This window comes from Lytechinus variegatus, chromosome 4 (assembly GCF_018143015.1).
Source record: "Lytechinus variegatus isolate NC3 chromosome 4, Lvar_3.0, whole genome shotgun sequence".
NCBI classification, from domain to species: Eukaryota; Metazoa; Echinodermata; class Echinoidea; order Temnopleuroida; family Toxopneustidae; genus Lytechinus; species Lytechinus variegatus.
Window position 1 is genome coordinate 26,141,789 of NC_054743.1, and position 23,589 is coordinate 26,165,377.

Here is a 23,589-nt window from a genome sequence, read left to right on the forward strand (position 1 = left end):
ATAGTGCTTTCATTCCGGGCAATTCTGCTTGATTCGGAATAAGTGTGATGGGGGCTTTAAGGCACCAAAATTGTGTATGAAGTACCCAGTGTTAAATGTCGGATTTTCTGACGAAACGTGACGATTCCTCTGATAACCGCTTTATATTTTTAGTCATGAATGAAGCTCAAACCAGAGCCGATTAACCAAAATTTTAGTCCCCAACCCGGATGGACTCATGTTTCTCAAAGTCGTGAGTGACGTACTTGAAACAGCTCTTGTAGGAAGTTACTACCCCACGGATTTGTTGATTTAATGGACCTGATCTGGGAGTTGTGGAACCTTTATTCTTTAAAATGTAATGTGAAATTAATATGAACGCATATTCTGCTATCAAGTGTCAAAGTGCGGCGTTACAGGGGGGGGGCAGGGAAGCCATCGTGTATGCATCGTTACTTAAAAAAAGGACAAGTCCACCCCAACAAAAACTTGATTTGAATAAAAGGAGAAAAATTCAACAAGCATAACACTGAAAATTTCATCAAAATCGGAAGTAAAATAAGAAAGTTATGGCATTTTAAAGTTTCGCTTCATTTCACAAAACATTTATATACACATCTCGCTAGGTAAACAAATGAAGAACTGATGACATCACTCACTATTTCTTTTGTATTTTAATATCTGAAATATGAAATATTTTCTCGTCATTGTCATGTGAAATGAAGTTTCATTCCTCCCTGGACGCGTGGAATTCCATTATTTTAACATTTTATGCTTCAGGCATTATGTCCTAATCATCAAATTCGTAAAGATTGAAATATTGTATAATTCAAACAATCAAAAAAAAAATAGTGAGTGAGTGACATCACCGACTCTCTCATTTGGATGTAACTGGCTCGTTCATATAACTATCTTGTTAAAAATAAGCGAAACTTTGAAATGACAACTTTTTTATTTTACATCCGATTTTGATGAAATTTTCAGCATTGTACTTGTCTGATTTTTCTCTAGATTCAAATCAACTTATTTCTGAGGTTGACTTGACCTTTAAGAAATATTCAAAAAAAAGAGAGAAAAAAAAATATTACAGGACAAGTCCACCTCCAACCAGTAGTAGGTTTAAATAAAAAGAGTTTCGCTCAATTTCACATAAAAGTCCTATTCACATCCTGGCGGGTATGCAAATGAGGAGACTGACGACGTCATGCACTCACTATTTCTTTTGTATTTTATTATATGTAATATGAAATATTCTAATTTTATCCTCATTGTCAAGTGAAACAATGATTAATTTCTTCCTAAACATCTGGAATTAGCATTGTTTAATACTTCAAGTTGGTCCTCATTGTCAAATCTGTAAAAAAATTAAATATTGTATAATTCAAACAATTAAAAACAAAAGAAATAGTGAGTGAGGGACATCACAATCCGTCTCATTTGCATGTCACTGAGTTGTGCATATCACTGTTTTGTGAAAAATAAGCGAAACCTGAAAATTTCATAACTTTCTCATTTTACAAATGTTTTTGATGAAATTTTCAGCGTCATGCTAGGTTAATTTTTCTCTATTTATTCAAATCAACATTTTTCTGGGGTGGACTTGACAGGTCTACGATTTGTAACTTTACAGGGCCTCTCAATCCCTCGTTTTTTCGATAAGGAAAAATCAGTGACGTCGTTATTAAGTTGTGTTGTACCCTTGTAAAAATCCCCTGTTGATTCCATTACATCCCCTCCTTTCTGGCTTAGAGGTGATCAACTTCACCTCCACAAGATTGTCTGTAGATCAAAGAAAATCGTGTTTTATCAAGCTGTGTTGACTTGTGTAAAACGAGTAGTATATAATCACGAATGTATTACTATGAGGAGGGTTTGAGGCTGAAATTATTCTACAAGTAAGTTTTATCTCTGGAAAATTTGTGGGTATAGCCCTTATTTGCGTTAGCAACCTTTATTTTGTTGACATTATGCCTGGAATTCATGTCATTTTCATGGAATGGAAGAAGAATGCGCCGTGCAAAAGCGAACGGCAATGTACACCAATACGCTGCGCTAAGATGACTGCCCGGTATAAAAATGGCTGTTTTTAACAGGTTTTGGGGGGTGTTGTGTCAAGTAAAATCGGCTCTAACATGACAGCGGGCAAAAACGGGCAGCGAAATTTGGTATGAACTTAAAGCTTAGAAATTGGGAAAAATGATGCTTATAGAATTTAGACGGAGATTAACGGAAATCTACACATTTCTAAGGTAAATGCAAAAAACATGGATTTTCAGCCTATTTCGAGGAATAATCATGATATAAACCTCCTCAAAGGTGTGTTTTATTTATTTTGAACCCTCTCACACGAAAAAATAAGAATATATCAGGATTATATGGAAGCCATTTCAGATACCTAACTGATGAAAAACCTCAAGTAAAATGGTCTGTTTTTCAACGAGGTTGTCATATACGCGACATTTGGCAAAATGTCACATTTTACGATTTGAGGTAGGTAATTAGCAACCTTAATGCGAATTCCGGAATGAAATACTTTGCTGAAAAATTCTTCAAAGTGTTGTCTTTCAGCTGGGCATGACAAAAATCGAAAATTGCCCAAAATGACTTTTGGCGCACTTTTGTTTCGCCCGCGCTGAAATGCTGTGAGCCATCTTTATATTAATACAAAAAAGGAACAATTGAAAATGAAAGAAGCTGAAATGAAAATGGGGAAGAAAAAATAAGAGTATGAAAATGAGATGCTTTACTCTCTTTTTGTTCAAAATTTTTAATGGGGGGGGAGAAGTCAACTTCAGGTAATTGTCTTGCCCCCTACCTTCCTACTCGATTCCCTGGCGCCGCCCCTCTATATACCGGATGTCTGTCTAATTCAGGCAGAGGACAAAGTAAAGCCATGGGTTGGTCTTTACCGCCCTCTCTTGGTCGATGCATCTCATGTAACTCGCTAAGTATTATTTTTAAGGTCAGTCTTATAAAAAAAATCGAGTTTAATCAATAAAGAAAAACAAATAAGCATAATTATAATGTTGAAAACTCATCACTATCGGACGTAAAAAAAATGATGCTATGATATTTTAGAATTTCGCTTATTTTTCGCACCACAGTTACATGTGCAACTCAGTGACATGTAACTTAGAGAGTTGATGATATCGCTCACTCACCGTTCGTTTTGTTTGTTTGTTTTATTGTATGAATTATATAATATTTCATTTTTTACAGAATCTAAAAAATAAGGACCAACTTTATTTAAACACTAAATTGCCATTATTCATAATCACGAAGGAGCAGAATTTTGTTTCACATTAATTTCACTGAGGGGAAAGTTAAAAATGTTCATACTGCACCTAAAAAAATATCAAATATTCAAACAGTGATTGGTGATGTCAGCTGTTCCCTCATTTGCATACCAACCAAGATGTGCAAATGACTTATTTGCAAATTTAAGCAAAGTCTTGAAATGTTATAACTATTTTTTTTCCTTTTACTTCCGAAGATAATGAAAATTTCAGTTTTTATGTTGGATGATTTTTCTTCTCTTTTTATTCACATCAACTAAACTTAGAACAATGTTTTTTGTTCTACAACCATTGACAGCCAGTATTCACTTGTACGCTTTTGATGTTCATGACATTATTTATCTCAAACTGTAATTTTAAAAGATAACATGATAGAAACATTATCAAGTCTTATATATTTTTTTCCTGTCATTCAAAAAATAACAATCTAGTGAAATTTCAAAGTTTTTCATTATTTTGGTAAAAAAACTCTTTTTATTTATTCATGCAATGGAAAAGTTAATAAAGTCATATCTTCACTTTTTGTGTTTTATTGGATGAAATTATATTTCTTTTAAAATATTTCTCCAATAATGAAACAAAAACGGATATACCATGCTGATTTAATGTAAATTGCTGCAATTTACAAGGTAGACATTTTACAAGAACATGTATGAAATAGTTATTATTTCATGTTAAAATAAGAAAAAAGTGGGAAGTGCGGGTAACATTCTAATTAACTAATGCACTTAATCAGTTGTCAATCCAATTGTTTTAGTTCTTGGTAGAAAAAAATTTGAATAAACCTCATTTCACATAATAAAGCCGGGGGAGGGTGGCTTCAGCCCCCTACATTTTCCAAAGCCATATACAAAAACGTAAATAGAAATGACCATATTTTATGATTGTGATTTTTTGCATGGTCAGCCCCCTCCCCCCCCCCCCCCCCACTTTGAAAACGTTGTGCGGGCCCTGAGATCACGGTGAAAACTACAATGCACCAAAAAATCCAAGAGTCCAAAGCGGAATATTATATCATCATTGGTGTTTAAGCTTACAATAATAATGATAATAATATGTCCATTTATATAGCGTATTTACTATGTGCATATAATCAACTGGTGTCACATTATATTTGGTATCATATTGTTACCCCGGCTGTAGCTAAGCCGCAATATTAATAGGCGCTAAAGCATCGACGGAATAATCCTACCGGATACCCATATTCACCTCACCTGGGTCGAGTGCAGCACTATGTGGATACATTTCTTGTCGAAGGAAATTATTGCTGGGATTCGAACCCACGACCCTCTGTTTCAAAGTCCGGATACTTATCCACTGGGCCACAACGCTCCACTTTAGGTTCTATATTTTCTAATGGTTAGAGTGTAATGATACACCGGAAACCGGCTATTTGTGACTCAACTATTTTGGAACCGTCTGTAAAAAATGCGAAAGTGAGTATAATCCGCATTGTCTGAGTATACTTATATGAAATTCTCTCTTGCAGTGGGTTGAACATTTTTACTTAAACGACGCGGCCAATTTATTTGGTGTAGCAGCTAGGTTCTGTCAACCAATGGAACAATTCCTTTTCAGGTCTAATTGTCAAAACTCATAGCTCTGTGTGCTCACATTTATGTATACTATTATATTCATTCTAAAAACTGCTTAAAATTCCCTTTTTATATTAGTCTATAACAAATTTCGACTCACGTTTCCCGTGCGCATTAAAGGTATTGTTTAACTTTGTGAGCAGCCGATTAAAAAAAATGTCAAACCAAGGTGAAAAATGTGTACAAGTGCATGTATTAGAACTAATAAACCATGAAAACAACCATTATTGAGAATGAAAAGCTAAAACTACAAGGCAAACCCTGATTTTGTAAATAGGTGTCTTATAGACGCCTAAACAGTACACGTAAGTGTATGGGATGAAATTAGGAATGTGTTTCCGGTCACTTTATATTTCAATTTTTGAAGCACTAAATAATTATTTTCGAAAGCAATTTTTTCTGGGCTTCATTTTTGTAACACATCACTGACACAGGTGACAAGTGTGACCTTCTAGCTCAGATTTTTTAAAAGTCAAACCAATGTTAACCAATCACTTTAATAGTTAAAAATGTTCATTAACAAGTGCATCCTGTTCAGGATTACAAAAAGTTCCATGGGCGGAAATCTCTCTCCCCAAAGGTATGGGGGGGGGGGTCACGGGCTGGAAAACAAGGTTATCGCCCCCAAATGCAAGGTCATTTCGACCAAAATAAATTTGGCAGGCAAAAAAAATTAGGGTCGTTTCGACAAAAATTAATTTGACAAGCAAAAAAGGGGAGGTTATCATTCAAAAAGTAAGGTCATCTCGTCAAAAATACATGTTTTATTTAAATTTCATATAATGTATTTCTTTCCATCATAAAAGACCAAAAGTAGTAGGGGCGTTTGATATTGTCCCCCCCCCCCCCCCGGATTTCCGTCCATGGACAGGAAGAAGTTCCAGCCATGAATACAAGTTTTAAGAATAACTATCAACATTTGGGGAAAAATGGAAAGACATTTTAGTTTTAAAATTATTAATAAACCTGTGTTGGTGTGTCCATGGGTTGCCAGATATTCAATTCAATTCATTTATTCAATCATTTAAAAAAGTCAATATACAAACTAAAATATATACAGAATCATATATTAAATGTAGTGTAGTTTAAATGATTAGGGTGCCCCTAAAAGCAGAAGCTTGATGAGGGGGACACCCAAGACATAAAATATACATACATAATTCGGTCCTTGTCACCATTTTGTTTTAAGTTGTTTTAAGTTGTTCTCAAGTTCTCAAGTTGTTCTCAATATAGTCCGGGGGCTGGGCGAGTTTATTCAGCTGATCGGGTACATAAGGTTTGATGGTCCCCGGCCAACATGATGGCATGATATTAGTGGTTACGAAAATACATGGGCTGCTGCTGGGTCATATCCTCTCCGGAAGGCCCAGAGGACCCCATTTTTGTCGGCCATCTTGGATTTCCCATGAAAATCAATTATTTGAAAAATATTAAATGAATACGCATTTCACAATGAATCGTTTTCTGGACAGTCCGATTAATATTTTTGATAAATCTAAGAATTAATGCCAAAATTTCCATGTTTTTAGGCAAAAATTTGCATGTGCATTGATATCTTTCTTTTTTGCCATTGATATCAACAATTAATGCAAAATATCAGCATTCTACACGAAAGAGGATATATAAACGAGAAGATTGATGTGCTTCATGATAGTATTAATGCCCTAACTTGCTAAGATATAGGGAAAATACCTTTAAATGTATTCCCCGATATTGCAATAAAATGACACCTGCCCAGTAAAGCAACCTCCGTCACTAGTCATACTAGTGATACCGACTACAATGCGCTCGCTGGCATGCCTTCCAAGAGTACAATAGACCCAAACGATCTTGGCTCGCCTGTATTGGTGTGACTAGCACGCATAAATGCATGTATTTAGCGTCGCCTTAGAAAAGTGTATATTACATAATTATTATATGGGTATGAGGGCAAAAGGCGTTTTTTGCATATTAAAGCAACTTTTATGTTAATGAAACCTCTTGGAAAAGTTAGAGGAGGCATTGCTCTGCATGTCACAAGCAATTACATTCGCGCACCTTGAAACATAGTCCCGCAAGAGCCTGTCGAAGGTACCCCACCCTTATCCGAAGCTTGACTATTAAAATATCTTGCCTTTGGAGCCCTCAGTGTGGCAAAATGATGCTTCGGATAGGTAAAAAAAACTATAATTTTCTTGAAATCACTTAAAGACGAAAGAGTAGGCTTTTCTCTATCAACTACTTTTAAATAAGTAAGGGCACAGCAGAGCCTACCCTCTCATGGGGCTGCCCCAAGTCACCCAGCCCCTTTTTCGTATTTTGCCCATTTCTTGGAAAATTCGACATTTTGGAGCCACATTGATGAAAAAAGTGATTCCACTATGTAGTGAAGCCACTTTCATCGTTTTAAACCACTCGGAGACAAAGGAGTAGACATTCTTCTATCTATCAAATTTATGGAAAAATCTGCAAATTGGGAGGCCCCACTTAGGCTAAAGGGTGTTTCTGGTAAAAAGCAATCAATTTTCATTGTCTTAAAACCACATGGAGACGAAGGAGTTGCCTTTCCTTTATCAGTAACATAATAATAAAGAAGTGCTGACACAGCAGAGCCAACACCCGTCGAGGGCTCCAAAAATTACCCAACCCTTTTTTCCGTATTTTACCTTTTTATTAGAAAATATGCGATTTTGGAGACCACATTGATATGAGGCACAAAGATGTTTCTGCTAAAAAGCAAACCACTTTCTTTGTCTTAAAACCGATTGGATGCAAGTAAATAGTACACTCTAAAAAATGAAGTGCTAATTCAGCTCTTAAAGGGCATGTATAGTGACTGCACTTCGGAGTGCTGATTTTTCTCGTTCAAATTTGAACTACAGTGTAGACAAATCAGCACTCCGAAGTGCAGTCAATATACACGCTCTTTAAGAGCTGAATTAGCACTTCATTTTTCATTAGAGTGTATTTTCTATGTCTGCTACAGATAAGTGCTGGCACATAGAAGCCTTAACCCTTTAGGGCATGGCTAAAGTCACCCAAACCCTATTTCAAATTTTGCCAATTTATGGAAAAATCTGCCAATTTGAAGCCACTGAAGAGGGTAGGCGTCGATGTGCCAGCACGTTTTGTGCATGTAGCTGATAAAAGAAAACCTATTCTTTCATCTTAAAGTTGCTGCCAAAAACTTGCTTCATTGGCTTCCATTAGATTGGCTTCATTATACAGTGCGTATCAAAAAAAAGTTTACACTTTGGAAAAGTCCTGGGAATTAAAAAATACACAACACGTGGGTAATTTTTTCACATATAAACTTGGGTTTGGGTCTCATCTATCCAACGAAAGTAAAAATTTTGTCAGAATGTTACACTTGAGTGAGCACTGTCCATTTCTGTAAAGCTCGCAGAAATCTGATTGCGCAGAAATGCTGGTTTTCATGCTGTGTCAAGTCGAAAGGACGAAATCAAACTGACAGTATGAAAGATTTATCATACATTTCCCTTGCACTTTTAGTCATTTGGAGTAAAACGGATACATTCAAGCATTTTGTGACAATTTTGCCACCCAAACTGAAATTTCAACACTCAATAAGCACAACCTTTACCCTATTTATGCCAGCTGGATCTGAGGACATAACTGAATCTGAACAAAAGTTTATATCAGACATCTCCAGCATTTTTTTCACTAAGTTTTTATCATTAAAAGTTGGTTTACATTTCATTTTTCATTTAATACTTGTTTCTCCACACTTTTCCCAAGCTTAGCAATGATTAACAAAATGAAAATCAAGCTTAAGCCATTCCATGTAAATCACAGCTCAGTGTAAAGCAAATATCGTCACGATGGCCTCGGTGTGTGGGGGAGTGGGGGTGGGGCAAAATGCACTCTTCGAAGTGTTTTGGGCAAGGAAACAAGTCAAACAATGTAGAAGATATCTTCAAATCAATTTCACTAGCTAAATTCCATGTGTTTTTCATGATTAAGGTCTACTTTCATTCGCATAACTATTTCAAATTTCTGCGCAAATCATTTTTCACTAACTTTTCAAAAGTAAGTGGTGCTCACTCAGGCGGAAATATTTTTCGACAGTTACATCGTCATTTGCTTTAATGGACCTGTACCAATGTTAAAATGTGGAACAATCTTCAGGATATTACAAATGTATAATTTTACAGGATTTTTTCAAAGTGTAAACTTTTTTTTGATACGCACTGTATAGCAGGAATGCTATTTTGCCTGAACGAGGGGGTCAAAAACTGTGAATTATTCAATAATCCGATAAAATGGGAAAATAGGCAAAAGGGTGAGGGGGGGGGGGTTCGGCAGCCTCTGCCAGGGGTAGGCTTCTGTGTGCGAGCACGTCTTCAAATGAAGTTGATGGAGAAAATCCTACCTTTTTGTCTCCCGTGAGTTACAAAACAATAAAAGTGACTTTCTGCAAAGCAGAAACGCCGTTTGTCTCAATGAGGCTCCAAATGGCGAATTTTCCTATAGAAATGGGTAATATACGAAATAGGGGTTGCGTGACATTAGCCGTGTCATGAGGGGGTAAGGCTTCGATGTGCCAGCACTTCGTTATAATGTAGCAGATATAGAAAATAACTACTATTTGCATCCTAGGGGTTTTAAACAATGAAAGTGGTTTGCTATTTAGGAGAAACATCTTTGTGCCTCAATGTGGGCTCCAAATTCGCAGATTTTCTAATAAAAAGGTAAAATACGGAAAAGGGTTGGGTAATTTGGGGGTAATTTGGAGGCTTTGCTGTACCAGCACTTCTTTATTATGTAACTGATAGAATAAATGCTACTCATTTGTCTCCAAGTAGATTAAGGGAATGGAATTGATTGATATATATCAGGAACGCCTTTTTGCCTCAATGGGGGCTCCAAATTGACAGATTTTCAGATAAATTGCAAAAATGCAAAATAGGGGTTGGGTGGCTTCAGCCGACCCCTGAGGGGGTAGGCTTCGATGTGCCAGCATTTCGTTATATGAAAAATACTACTTTTTATCCAAGTGGTGTTAAGACAATGAAAGTGATCGCTATATATAAGAGAAACATCTTCTTGCCTCAGTGTGGGCTCCAAATTCGCATATTTTCTAATAAAAAGATAATCTAAGAGAAAAGGGGTGGGCAATTTCAGGAGCCCCTGACAGGGGTAGGCTTTGCTGTACCAGCACTTCTTTATTATGTTACTGATAGAGGAAAGGCAACTCCTTCGTCTCCATGTGGTTTTAAGACAATGAAAATTGATTGCTTTTTAGCAGAAACACCCTTTAGCTTCAGTGGGGGCTCCGAATTTGCAGCTTTTTCCATAAATTTTCATAATACGGAAAAAGGGGATGGTGTCTTCGGTAACCTTGTTCTCTGTTTAAATCTTTATCCAGTTTCATTTCACAATATCAAAACTTTTCTGCTCGCGCTTTGCGCTCGAAATATCAATGTAGGTAGATTTCCAATTACTCATCCTTTTCATGATTTACAAAACATGAATAGAGTGTCCCATTTTTAGGTGTATATCTCGATTTTTTACGCTCGCGCTTCGCGCTCGCATCGATTGTTTAGTTACATACTTTACCTTTTCAAAATTACAAAAAGTGCTTAGAATTTCCATTCTTCAGGTAGAAATGTCAACATTTTCAGCTCGCGCTTCGCGCTCGCATTATTTGATTGTTGAAATATGTAACGTCTTCAGGGCTAACTGCAAGCAGCCGTTAACAGATCATTTTTAATAGATCAAAACGTATATTGAAATTTGTGGCTCACGCTTTGCGTAGGAAGATTTCCAATTACTCATCCTTTTCATGATTTACAAAACATGAATAGAGTGTCCCATTTTTAGGTGTAAATCTCGAATTTTTCCGCTCGCGCTTCGCGCTCGCATCGATTGTTTAGTTACATACTTGTCCTTTTCAAGAATACAAAAAGTGCTTAGAATTTCCTTTCTTCATTTAGAAATGTCAACATTTTCAGCTCGCGCTTCGCGCACGCATTATTTGATTGTTGAAATATGTAACGTCTTCAGGGCTAACTACATGAGCAGTCTTTTACATGAACTTTTTTATTCCATCAGTTCATTTCTGCTCGCGCTTTACGTTTGTAGTAGTTGTTTATTTGCATACACATCTTTTTCAAGATAACAAACGTTGCCCGGAATTTTAAATTCTAAGAAAAAGTACACAGGATTTCCACAAAAAATAGCTCGCGCTTCGCGCTCGCATTATATAAAAAAGGATATTATATATTAATGTTAATTTATGAGAATAAAGCTAAGAAGTGACTACTAGGACTACCCCTTCAAAGAAACCAAAAGTCATCTTCGAGAGGCCGATCGGGGAATATATGGCTGAACCCCCCCCCCCTATCGGCGAAGGCTGGATCCGCCTCTGATACACCTCTAACACATCACGACAGTATTCATCACCAGTACAACACTGCCATTGCCTCTGTCATCCTACAGCCTACATAAAGCCGTACCCATCTGTCAAGTATGTGGCCAAACAGCTGCTGCAGCTGCCACTCGGGTTGTGTCACGTGCTCCTAGATGCCGTCAGACTCTGTTGCCTGCCCCAAGGTCTGTGGATGTAGGTAGCAGTAGTTTGGTGGTGATGCAATGACTCAGTGTTTCCACTCTTTCCGAAATTCGGGAAATTTCAGGAAATTTTGACTTTTTTCAGGAAAGGTTCGGGAAATGAAAATATTCCAGGAAATTTCAGGAAATCCTAAAATTACAATTAAACAACAATTAAACGTAGAAACTATCAATATTCATTATATTCAGGTCACATTTTAATAATATTTTACAGCCATACGTAGCTCAAAATTTTCCGCTCGCGCTCCGCGCTCACATTTGTAATTTTGTTACTTTTTTAAAGAGGGCGTGAACAAAAAACTGCAAAAATCCTCGATTTGGGCCACCTTGGCCGAATTTTGGCACGCTGTATTATTGCCCGATTTTCGTTTAAAATCAATCTTGAAAATTCCAGGAAATATCTATGAATTTCAGGAAATTTGGGATTTAGTTTCGGGAAATTCATTTTTGAGCTGTGGAAACACTGCTGACTGCTATACCAGCTGCCAACTGAAGGAGGGATAAACAGGATGAACCTGGTTAGAAAGGCCACTTGGAAGGCTAGATTTCAACAAACAGTAACGGTTTCGTAAAGGTATAACACCGAAGGGTTTACAACCAGTTTTCATAATTTTCGTATGGTCTCATGGACTTACCGGACTACAATGTAGTCCCACACGAAGTCGCTTTATACCGGTACATTGAAAATGGCTGTCACATACAAAATAACATACAACGTTGGCTTAACCCTAAAGACGGGGGGGGGGGTGAATCAAACATTTTCAGAGACCATTTTACTGCGCGGTTTTCTTTTTTGGGGTTGTTTTTTTTTTTACCGTGCCGCTCGCCGACTTTTTACTTCGAAGTCATGTGTATTTTTTTACCAGATGTACGATGCCCTGGGACGCAATTGAATAATTATGCAACATAATGTACGTGTATGCAGACTCCAAATTGCTCCAAAACGTGATTTCGTGAACAATGCAATTCAAGTTTCTCATCTTATTTCACTTTCATTAGTTGGAATAATTGATCTCAGCCTAAAAATGTTTCAAAAAGCTTCTGCTATAAGTTTGGCGGAAAAAAAGGTCGAAAAACAAAAAATTAAATAAGAAATTCACAAAAAATAAAATTTAAAATAAGAAATTTTGTTTTAAAATAAGAAATTTATTTTAAAACAAGGATTTTTTTTTCATTTGTAATTTTTAGCAATTGTATGAGGAATGTACACCAAAAAATAAACATTGTAGGGCCCTTTTTGTAGTGAATTAGAGCAAAAAGTATGATTTATGCATAAATTAGCATACTTAGTCAATAATATAAAAAAAATAACTACACAGCATTGTAGATTATCCCACATTATTATCAAGTCAATTTTCACGGTGCGTGCGCATCTGGCGTCCCCTCCCCCTAAATGTAATACCTAAAAAGCACCGTCTGGTTAGGGTTAACAAACTTCTGACAAATTGATAAGCATTTTCTGAGAAAAAGTGACAACACATCCAAAAGTGCGTGACATCAACTGATTGATAAATAAAGTAGAAGTAGCCAAATTTTCCTGCTCATAATATATGCCACATAATCTACAAAAACAACAAATGTTGCAGCAATACTGAGAATATGTTTTTTATATCAGCAGGCATGAAAAATTAAAGTATTTGGTAATTTTTCAAAAATAACGAAAATAGCAAGTGTAAAGATTTTATTTGTGCTTTCTAAAGAGATGCAGTCATTTGTTTGTTTATTCAAAAGAAAATTGCAGCATCTTGACTATCCCTGTACATATACATGTAAGCCCTAGTCAGAAGAATACTGCAGTGGTGCAAAAAATATTTTCAGTGGTAAAAGAATGGTTTGTCAGAAATGCTCACTCAGCTATATTGGTAATGTATTATCATAATATCTCAATGGTGGCATATACATGTATATGAACCGGGCATGACACACCAGTGGTTTAATCATGGAGCCATGGAGCTATTACAGTAATAGCTCTATGGTTTAATGAAAACATCCCTAATGTCAATACCAGGTAGCCATAAACTCTACAGCAGAGTATTATATTATGATGACAAAGACATTGGAATTATTCCAGACTTTTCCCCTTGAAAACTGAATGATTAAGATGAGCATGATGAACAAATCTAGAGGAAATTGCCTTAACAGTTATTAAAGGACAAGTCCACCCCACCAAAAAAATCATTTGAATAAAAAAAGAAAAATCCAACAAACACAACATTGAAAATTTCATCAAAATCGGACGTAAAATAAGAAAGTTTCACTCAATTCCACAAAACCGTTATATGCACATCACAGTTGGTATGCAAATGAGGGAACTAATGACATCACACACTCACTATTTCTTTTGTGTTTTATTGTATGAAATATTCCGATTTTCTCCTCATTGTCCTTAAGAACAAAGCTTTATTTCCCCCTGAACTTGTGGAACTACCATTGTTAAACATTTTATGGTTCAGTAAAGTTGGTCCTTATTTTCAAATCCGTAAAAATTGAAATATTGTGTAATTCAAACAAAAAAAAAATAAAAGAAATAGTGAGTGAGGGACATCATTGATTCTCTCATTTGCAAGTGACTAAATTGTGCATATAACTATGTTGTGAAAAATAAGCGAAACTTCAAAATGTCATAACTTTCTTATTTCACATCCGATTTTGATGAAATTTTCAGCATTATGCTTGTCTGATTTTTTTCTATTGATTTAAATCATCATTTTTCTGAAGTGGACTTGAAATTTAAAAAAACATTGTCAAAGCACGTTTATAAATCTGCCAAAACTAACAAAAATTTAAGTACCTTCTGTGGAACTGCTTCCAATTCAGTCATCGCCTGACACCACTCTCTCATATACACTTCAGTGATGGCGGATTGCAGGGCTTCACATTGCCATGGCAACCCACTCTTTTCCAAGGCGATGTCCTCATCATTTTCTTGTAAAACTGGATTAACTGATGGGGTATTTTTTTGTCAGTTCTGATATAAGGGGTTGTCACGCAGTCAAGATTAGCTTATAGTGGCAACCCCTGCAACCTACTAAAAATCGATATGTATTAATAGAAAATGCAATGTTGCTCAATATTTTGCCTGTCAGTTATACTATATTATTATTGTATTTTCTTTGTTAATGTGTTTATGAAAAAGTGTTGCAGAAACCAATAAATGAAAATGAAATTGGTTTTGTTGGCTGAGGTCAAAGGTCGTATTGGGTCCTTTGTTGACCAATCACTGCAGAGGATATCCACTGTGGAGGGAGCACGCTGACTGTATTTGAAGACATACATGTAGATAAAATCCAGCATTGACAAATTACTGCTCTCCCATGGGACTGAACAGATCCAGTAGAAATCCCTCTCTATGCCGCCATGAAAAAAAAATGTTCAGATTTGGACCGTTCATTTTATATGAATATTTCTTTAATAATTACGTCATTTAGGAGAATTCTCCTGAGGACGACAAGAACACACTTGTCGAAACGTCGAGATTGGGTGGTCCTTTTCAGGACCAACACTTGCCCAAGAAAGATTCATGGTGTACCGTGAAACCTATATACTATTCTTTTTCGCCATGGAAACCATCCGAAGTTATTTATAATATAACATATCATAGTTATAATATAATATAAAAATATATTGAACAATAATTTCTTCTTTCCAATTACGTTTCTCTTTCTTGCTCCCTCTTTTTCTCATTTTCCCCGGGTTTTTTTGCCAGCCAATTAGGGGGCAAGTGCCCCCCATGCCCCCCGTAGTTTCGCCACTGTATACACATTATCAAGTCTTATATAATTTTCCTGTCATTCAAGAAATACAAATTTTGTGACATTTCAAAGTTTTTCATTATTTTCGTAAAACAGTCTTTTCATTTATTCATGCAATGGACAAGTTAATAAAGTCATATCTTCACTTTTTGTGTTTTATTGGATGAAATTATATTTCTTTTAAAATATTTCTCCAATGTTGAACCAACAAAGGATTTACCACACTGATTTAATGTAAATTGCTGCAATTTACAAGGGAGACATTTCACAAGAACATGTATGAAGTAGTTATTATTTCGTGTAAAACATAAGGGGGAAGGGAAGTGGGGATATAATGTCATCATCATCATATCACCGTCACCCTCAGCTTTTTCATCTTCATACTATAATATTGCATGGATGTTTCGGATTTGAAAATATATGCCCGTTCTGCTTTATAAATGTATTAATTAATTCAATTAGTGTAATTTTGGGATTGGCATTTTTTCAAGCAATCTGCTTATGATGACAATCCTTCTCCTGTAAATTGTGAGTATCATATGGTTAATAATTTTTGTCTGGAATTATATTTTTAGTACTCTTTATTCATGATTCATGCCAAAAATGCTAACATATTATGTTATGAAAAATGTATAATACGAATGTTCCGTGGATGCAGAAGAAAACAATAAATCAAATCAAAATCAAATCAATGTCATCAGCCCACCTATTACTGGGTATATTTATCACGGCGTAAAAATACAAAATGACTCTAAAATGAAATATTTTTGTAAACTGTTACGCTATATCATAATGGATTTTTTCAGCGTTTTGTTCAGTGATTTTTTTCTCTTTTATTTAGATACACTTGTTTTCAGCCAAGGGTCACCCCCTTAACTTGCGTGAGACTCTTGAAACCTATTATGTCGAAACGCCATTCTGAGGATTTTCGATTTAAAGGAATCACCGGGGCGATTCGGATTGAAGGCGAAATCAGTTTTAATGGTTTCTCGGTTCGACATGACTGACTCCTAGCAAAAAAATAACACATTCACTGCAATCACAACAACTTTCTATTGGAATTTTGTTTAACCACGAATAGACAAGTATAAGGATCAGACAATCAACGCGAAATCGAAAGCTACGTACATGTATACACAGTCTCACAAGTAAAGCATCATTTGCAGGAAATCAACACGTTGTTTACTCAATGATGAGGAAAATGCCAATCAAGTTTTGATACCAATGCGTGCGTTATCATGATTGTGAGCGTGTTAACCCAACATGATTATTTTTCAAATATAAATCGGTTGTAAAACCCCATAGGAAGAAAGGAAATGTGAAGTTAAAAAAAAATAACGAAAATTCTTATAGAAACCAGCAACTTTAATACTAGGTAAATGTGTATACTTTTTTAAAGCTGCCAAATTGTGCCTGACTTGAACGTGACAATTTATTTCGACCCGCGCAGTAAACTGCGCTTCGTTTTCATGGAGACTCAATTCCATTTCTTCCACTCAATATAATGATATAGACATACCCCTCCCATAGTTAGAGATTACCATTAAAAAAATATCCAAATCGAATCGGTCGAGACCGGTATGTAAAACATTTTCCTCCTTTTGACGCAAATTGGCAAATTTGTAAATTATTAGGTTAGAGCCCAACTTACGACCTCTCTTTGATCCGATTTCAAAACAAAACGCAAGTTGCCCAGTTTCCTGATAATAATAAACGAAAGTAATTGCATGGTCAGGGGTTAAAAATAAGTAATAGAATAGGCCTGGGAATTTTTTGTAAATTAAAGACGGTCAATCGCAATCCTTTATTTTTGGAGTGGATACTTATACAGACTCGAATGTGCAAGTTCAAATGTTATAACTTTCTTATTTTACTTCTTTCAGAATTAGTATCGTTTGATTTTTCCCTATTTCTTAAACCTTTTCATTGGGATGCCGCCATCCTCAACCAGGCTCGAATCTCGTTCAGAGCAGGTTTTGTAATCAGGAAATGGGACCATGTTCAGAGTTAGCACCAAACGATGAATTATGTGCATATTGGTTACAGCGCCATCTCTGTCAGGATTCTGTGAATTGACAGACATCCTGGGAGGCGGGGGAAATCAAAACTTTCCAGTTCACCAATTTCTATTCATGTTGAATAAAAACAGCTTCTTTTGTTGTCAGAAATCCGATTTTCCACTTTTGTTTAGCGTTTGGGTGCCATGCTGTGTATATAATATTGGATTCAGCTTGAAATCATGAAAGCGTTATTTCCTTTTGACTCCCTACTGCCATGACTGCGTTACTGTTATTCAAAAGTGGGTCACAAATCATGTGTAGGCCTATTTCCAATGGGATTTAAAGGTACTATAACAATTGAACAGTTAGCAATATGTTACCACACCCTTCCCACATTAGGCCTACGCTAGTTTCTGAATTTATATGTCAAAACTCGAAAAAATAGTGTTTCCATAAAGCTAAAACTAGTAATTCAGCGATTTTCTTACCATGACGCATGCGCATAAGTTAGAAAACTATTGGAGGTTGAACCATGGAAAACGGGGTCAGTTCGATAGCAAAAACGGACTCATCCATTTCGAATGGTTCGATGAGCAAAATGATAATAATTGTGAGTTAACGAGACTGTGGGAGTGGGAGAGAAAGACGTGTTGCTAGCTGTTATAACCGAGACTTATACAGGGTGCTTACTACCCGACAATAGACTCTGAGTCATTAAAGCATGCCCTCCTCAACCGTCGAGTCACACACAATACTGCATGATCAATTTTATTATTAGCTACTGCTACCCAACTCAGTCTTTATTATGGCAATATCCTTCATCGGATTAGCTTCATACCACTGATCTTCCGCAGTAGGGCAAATCTTCAAGTGATTTTATACTGTCACCGTTTGATGTTATTTTGTTTTCTCACTCCATCCACAAACGATTTCGGTGTAAAAGTTGAACAGTTTCTGTTCACATGGATTAGACAAGATGTTTACCAGGAGGCAGAAGATCAAGTATGTCGTCTTGTTTTTTATCGTTCTTGGATTTTGTAACTATATAACTGAGTGGTTAACTTCTGATAGGGAAACTCATGGAAAGCGCAAAGCCGTTGGAGATGCGAGTGATATTTTGCATGATCATGCTGGTGATATCAACCATCTGGTGGGGGCACGAGCTCTCTTGAATGGATCGTATCAGAGCATCCAAGAGCAACAAGGGGGAACGGTCAAACCGACCGTCAGAAAATCAAAAGAGATCAAACCGGTGGTTTCCAGTGCAAACCTCACCTATGTTGGTGACATCTATTGCCAGGAGAACTCAAGGGTAATCGCCTTGGTGTCCACGTTGCCTCATAGTACAGAGCTTCGGCAAGCGATTCGGGAGACATGGGGTAAGGTTAATGAGAACAGAGATTTTGCCATGCAAGTTGTATTCGTCACCGGAAACCCCATTTACAAAGCCGGAGAAGAGCATAGAAATGGACAGCTAATGGAAGAAATGAGAACTAAAGGAGATCTGCTGCAGGGTGATTTTACCTACGACATTCAAGCTAAGACGACCTTACCAGTGATGTATGGATTATCCTGGATCTTAGATAATTGCAAAGATTTCCAGTATGTCGTCGTGGTCAACGAACAAACTGCCGTTATGCCAAAGAAACTTTTCGAACGCCTTGATTACTGCGAAAAACATGGCGTCTCGGATTCCCGGACGTGGATGGGCAAGATAGTATCACACTCCAAGGTTCAGAGATTAGAGAATGGGTTGTTCTATGTCTCACATGAGCAGTTTGCCGATGAGTTCTTCCCTCCATTCTGCACAGATGAGAATGGGCACGTCATCACGAAGACAGTTGCGAAGCAATTCCTGGAGAGCGCGGTGAAACGTTCTTCGGTTGTCCCAATCGCCGATGTTTTTATCTCGATTATTTCAAAAGAGAGAAACTGGACTTTGGTGGAGGACGATATGTTTACGAGGAATCATCTGCGAATTGACAACATATGCGCATCGCAATCCGCAGTGACGATGCATATTCCAAAAGAACCTACGGAATTAATTGCAGCCTGGAAGAAACTTGGAAACAAGACAATGCTGAAGGAATGCATGGATCCCGATCTCGACCTTGTATTACCCGCCAATGTAGACAATCGTCCTTACCTTGACCGAATCCTCTCCTACAAGTTCACAAATCCACACGTGTGTTACGACAGAGAAGGCAAGCCATTGGATATATTTATGATCGTGTTGATCAGCACGCCACCAAATCACGGCGAAGTGAGAAAAGCTATCAGGGAAACTTGGTGTGGGCAGCAGGAAGTGTTGGGAGAGACAATCCGATGTGTCTTCATCTTGGGCGAGATGTCTTCTGAAACGGACGAAATGAGATATCAATTGCGCCAGGAGGACATCAAGTACGGAGATCTAGTTCGGGCTAGTTTTCAAGAATCATTTCAGAACCTCACCTTAAAAGTAGTGCTTGGTTTAAAGTGGATATCGGAAAACTGCAGACACACAAAATACTTTTACAAGGGGGACGAAGACATGTTTGTTAACTTCAACAATATCATCTCTTACATAAAAGGGTTAGAAAGTCAAAATCGCGGTGAAACTCTGACAAAGTTTTTCGTTGGGTCCCGCATGTACAGTAGTATCAGGTTTTCTCCCAATATACCTGAACATAAAGGCTACAAGAGATATCATGTTCCAGATAAAATGTATTTTGGACACTTCTATCCTCCCTATTGCAGTGGAGGCGGGTATGTCCTGTCAGCTGAAACAGTACCCGATCTTTACCAGGAATCACTGAGGACATCATTGATCAATGTTGACGATGCCTTCCAGGGAATTCTCACCAAAAGGCTGGGTTATGGCCCCATAGGAAACAGTGGATTTAAGAACTGGGGAGGAAAGACGGACACGTGTTCGCTGAGGGACAAAAACACCATGACCATCCATGGTATCGGAAAAGATGCTAAGAACCTTTACAATGTCTGGAATACCTATAATGCTGAAGCTAACTGCACCGACTTTGGTATCTAAATGTCTACGGAAGTACCTAAAATTAGTTGCGTAAGCCTATTGCCCCAATGGACATCTTCTAATTATAATGTGTGAATATACGAGTTTCCGATTAAGGAAACAGGCTAATAATTTTCTACTCGAAAGATATTGAGGTGAACTTGAATACCATCCTGCAGTCATTAAAATGACGGAACTATAAATCTTAAATAATAATAATGATTATTATCATTGTTCTGATCATTATCATTATTATTAACCAACATTATGTAGTTCATTGGGGTGGAAATAGGACAAAAATGTGTATTCTTGCTTATTTAGATACACTGCATAAGTTTGAATGAAATGTGAATTTAAAAAAAGCTCATTTGAAATAGCTCTTGCAAAATTCCATGTTATGGTAAAAAAAAGAGCCCGGATTTTGAATTATCATTGGTAGATATTGAATCGAGCAGTACTTTTAGTATTTGTATTCTAAACAAACGATATTTTTATAGGTATCGAATGTTGTATGTGGGTAAGGATATCGATCATAATCGATCACATTGGCATGAAGGGGTAATCGAAATTTTGAATTGAGATGACTGCAATATTAACGGTGATTCTATATGATTATTGTCTGCGTTGTGTGGATGATGTGGTTTTACTAATTTCGTTGGCGCTTCTGTAAGATCGTGCTGTATGTATGTATAGTCATTATTCATTATTTATTTTGAAATACTCTTGCCACAAGCGTTTGTTTCAGGGTGGAAAGACGTGTTTCTTAGTGTAATTCGTTGAAAAGAGGAATTTTACGTGTAAATAAGAAAGATAAATCTAATATATCGAGTCTAGATATGTTTGGGCCTTTATTCCTCCGTTCCTTTCCTCCTTCCCCTCCAATCCTCCGTGTCCACTTCTCCAGATTAAAGAAAGCACTACAGTGCGTATCAAAAAAACGGGACAGATTTGAAAAGTCTATAAAATTTTTGTTTCATATTATGATCTCTATATTTTGGTGTCAATACGTGCTCTGGAGTCTTATTCTTCAAATGCCATAAAAATAATTTAGTTTCGTTCATGCTTGAGCGAACACGGAATGTTTTCGTCTGGGGTAAAAAAGGAGGCTTGCGCCAAAATGACATGAAATGATGAATATGGTGGTCGGACTTCTTGCTAATCAGCAGACTTCCTCTTAACCTTTTCATTATCTCTGCCATTATTTTCGAATTATGCGGTCAAAATTCATTTCCAAATCTACTAATTTGCTTGAAATAGTTCTGTTGTTCCTTTTTAATCTGTTCTCGTTTAGCTTTGAATATTCCTTCTTTAGGCAAGAACATTTAAAAAAAAAAACAAAGTATGGGAGAGCGTGTTTTTTTTTTTCAAATCCTTTCATTATGTGCTACAAAGGTTATGGTGCCTTTGAACAGTGGCATACTGAGGGTGGGGGCTCGGGGCGCTCTCCCCCAAATAAAAAAATATTACCAAGGAAAAAAAGGGGAAAGGCAAATAACAGAAAACCTAGAAAGTGAAGTATGATATCTTTTTATGAATATTATGTCAAAATCACAAGATTGGTAATTTTAATAAAAAGTGGAAATTTTTGCTTGCTCGCTTCGCAACTTTTTAATACATTTTACCCGATCTGCCATATCTTGCTCCTTCAAAATTGACTCAATGCACCATTGCCATTTAAAGACATGAATCTTTTCCTGTTTGTCCTGTCAAGTACATAATTAAACTTGGTGAAGGATTCAATACCGTAACCCCTTGAAAATAGGATTCATGTCTTTTAAGGTACCATAGCATAATTTGTTTCACCAAATAATTATTAAAGGTACCATAATATATTTTGGTTCACATAATAAAAGAATTTGAATAATTACAAATTTTCCCAATTAATGGAAATTTTTTGGGGGGGTTGACAAAGTCTCTTCTTTTCTTACTTACGAAGGAAAGTTCAAGGGTAAAAGAAGTTTAAATGAAAACAATATAATTCAGGTAAATAAATAAATTTGTAAATGAAATTTGACAGCATAATTCGAAAATTATGGCAAAGATAATGAAAAGATTTAGAGCAAATCTGCTGATTAGCCAAAAGTCTAATCATCAAATTTCTCATTTCTGCCATTCTAGCGCAAGCCTCTTTTTGAACCCCCGACGAAAAAGTCCCGTGTTCGCTCAAGCATGAACAAAATTTATTTTCTTAAATGGGATATCAAAGATAAGATCTTAGAGCGTCTATTAACAAAATATAGATATAATAATTTGAAACACATTTTTTATAGACTATTCAAAACTGTCCCGTTTTTTTTTTGATACGCACTGTATAGGATAAATTTGGTATAAGTTAAGAAAAATAAATAAGCAGAATCTTTTTTTTAACAAAACATCTATCAAAATCGGATTTAAAAAGAATTGTTATTGATTTTGTTCAATTAGTTTAGTCAAGCAATACTGGTGTTGGTATGTTGTCATGAACATGCAATCAGTGGTCTTATGATGCAAAGTTCTTTTTATTTCGTGAAACCTTATTTCCTGTTTCATCCATTGTCTAGCCCATCTCATTCCACTGCTGAAAAGGGAACGGTTTCACCAATCTATGTGAATGACATTGTAAATGATGTCAAACAAATCAATTTACCTACATGTGTGTGTATAATATCACTAGATGTTTGCACCGCCACGCAGAAGGCTTTCAAGAACATAGAACATGTAATGACAATGCCTGCCGAATGATCGTGAACAGCTTGGATGTCTTTGTCGAAATTAGTCAACCGAGCAGCATTTCATCCTAAGTTTCAAAGCTGACGAAAAATTGCAAATAATTACATCGTTTGTCCAGAATCCAGGACGAAACTGCTGTTTTGATTCGCCAATTTTTGACAGCAACTTCTTGGTTGCCCTTTGCCATGAAGGGCATCTAAAAGAAATATATTTTCTACATGTTTTATGTTATATAACAGAGCGTTCTGCGATGCGAAAACTCCTTACTATCCCTGATGGTGCGGAATCAATCAACCTTCACGCTGAATAAAAAGTCAATCCTATTTTTGTTTATTCGCAGAGGAAAAAAAAATGATAGACTTAACTACATATTTGTAAAAAAAATGCAAAAGAAACAGTGCCGAGATATCTTCATCCGATCCTTAACAAACCTCGCATTGCATGTTAATGACGACATTCTACACAAATGTTTTACTAGATTTTCGCCAAATTAACAATGATAAAATATCTATAATATAAAAACTACAAATGCGATCCACAACTATTTTTTTTTTGTTACCCTTTATACGCTGGTGTCGGGAACAGTGAATTAGTCTATGGTTTGGTTTTGAGAATAGTATTCTGATCAGGTACCGCAAACATATTATGTCTTTAGATGTCACTTTAAAGAGTACGTTT

The 23,589-nt window shown here is 36.4% G+C and overlaps 1 protein-coding gene across 1 annotated transcript; it reads left to right on the forward strand.

The window, feature by feature from the left end:
- The first annotated feature begins 17,774 nt into the window (after positions 1-17,774).
- Positions 17,775-20,492, forward strand: LOC121413702. Its single transcript, XM_041606626.1, has one exon. It carries the CDS (start codon positions 18,172-18,174, stop codon positions 20,221-20,223), a length of 2,052 nt encoding a protein of 683 aa, XP_041462560.1. The 5' UTR covers positions 17,775-18,171; the 3' UTR covers positions 20,224-20,492.
- Positions 20,493-23,589: the final 3,097 nt, after the last annotated feature.

Bases quoted from the DNA above. Each gene is read 5' to 3' on its own strand.
- LOC121413702 (XM_041606626.1), top strand. From the start codon at position 18,172: ATGTTTACCAGGAGGCAGAAGATCAAGTATGTCGTCTTGTTTTTTATC.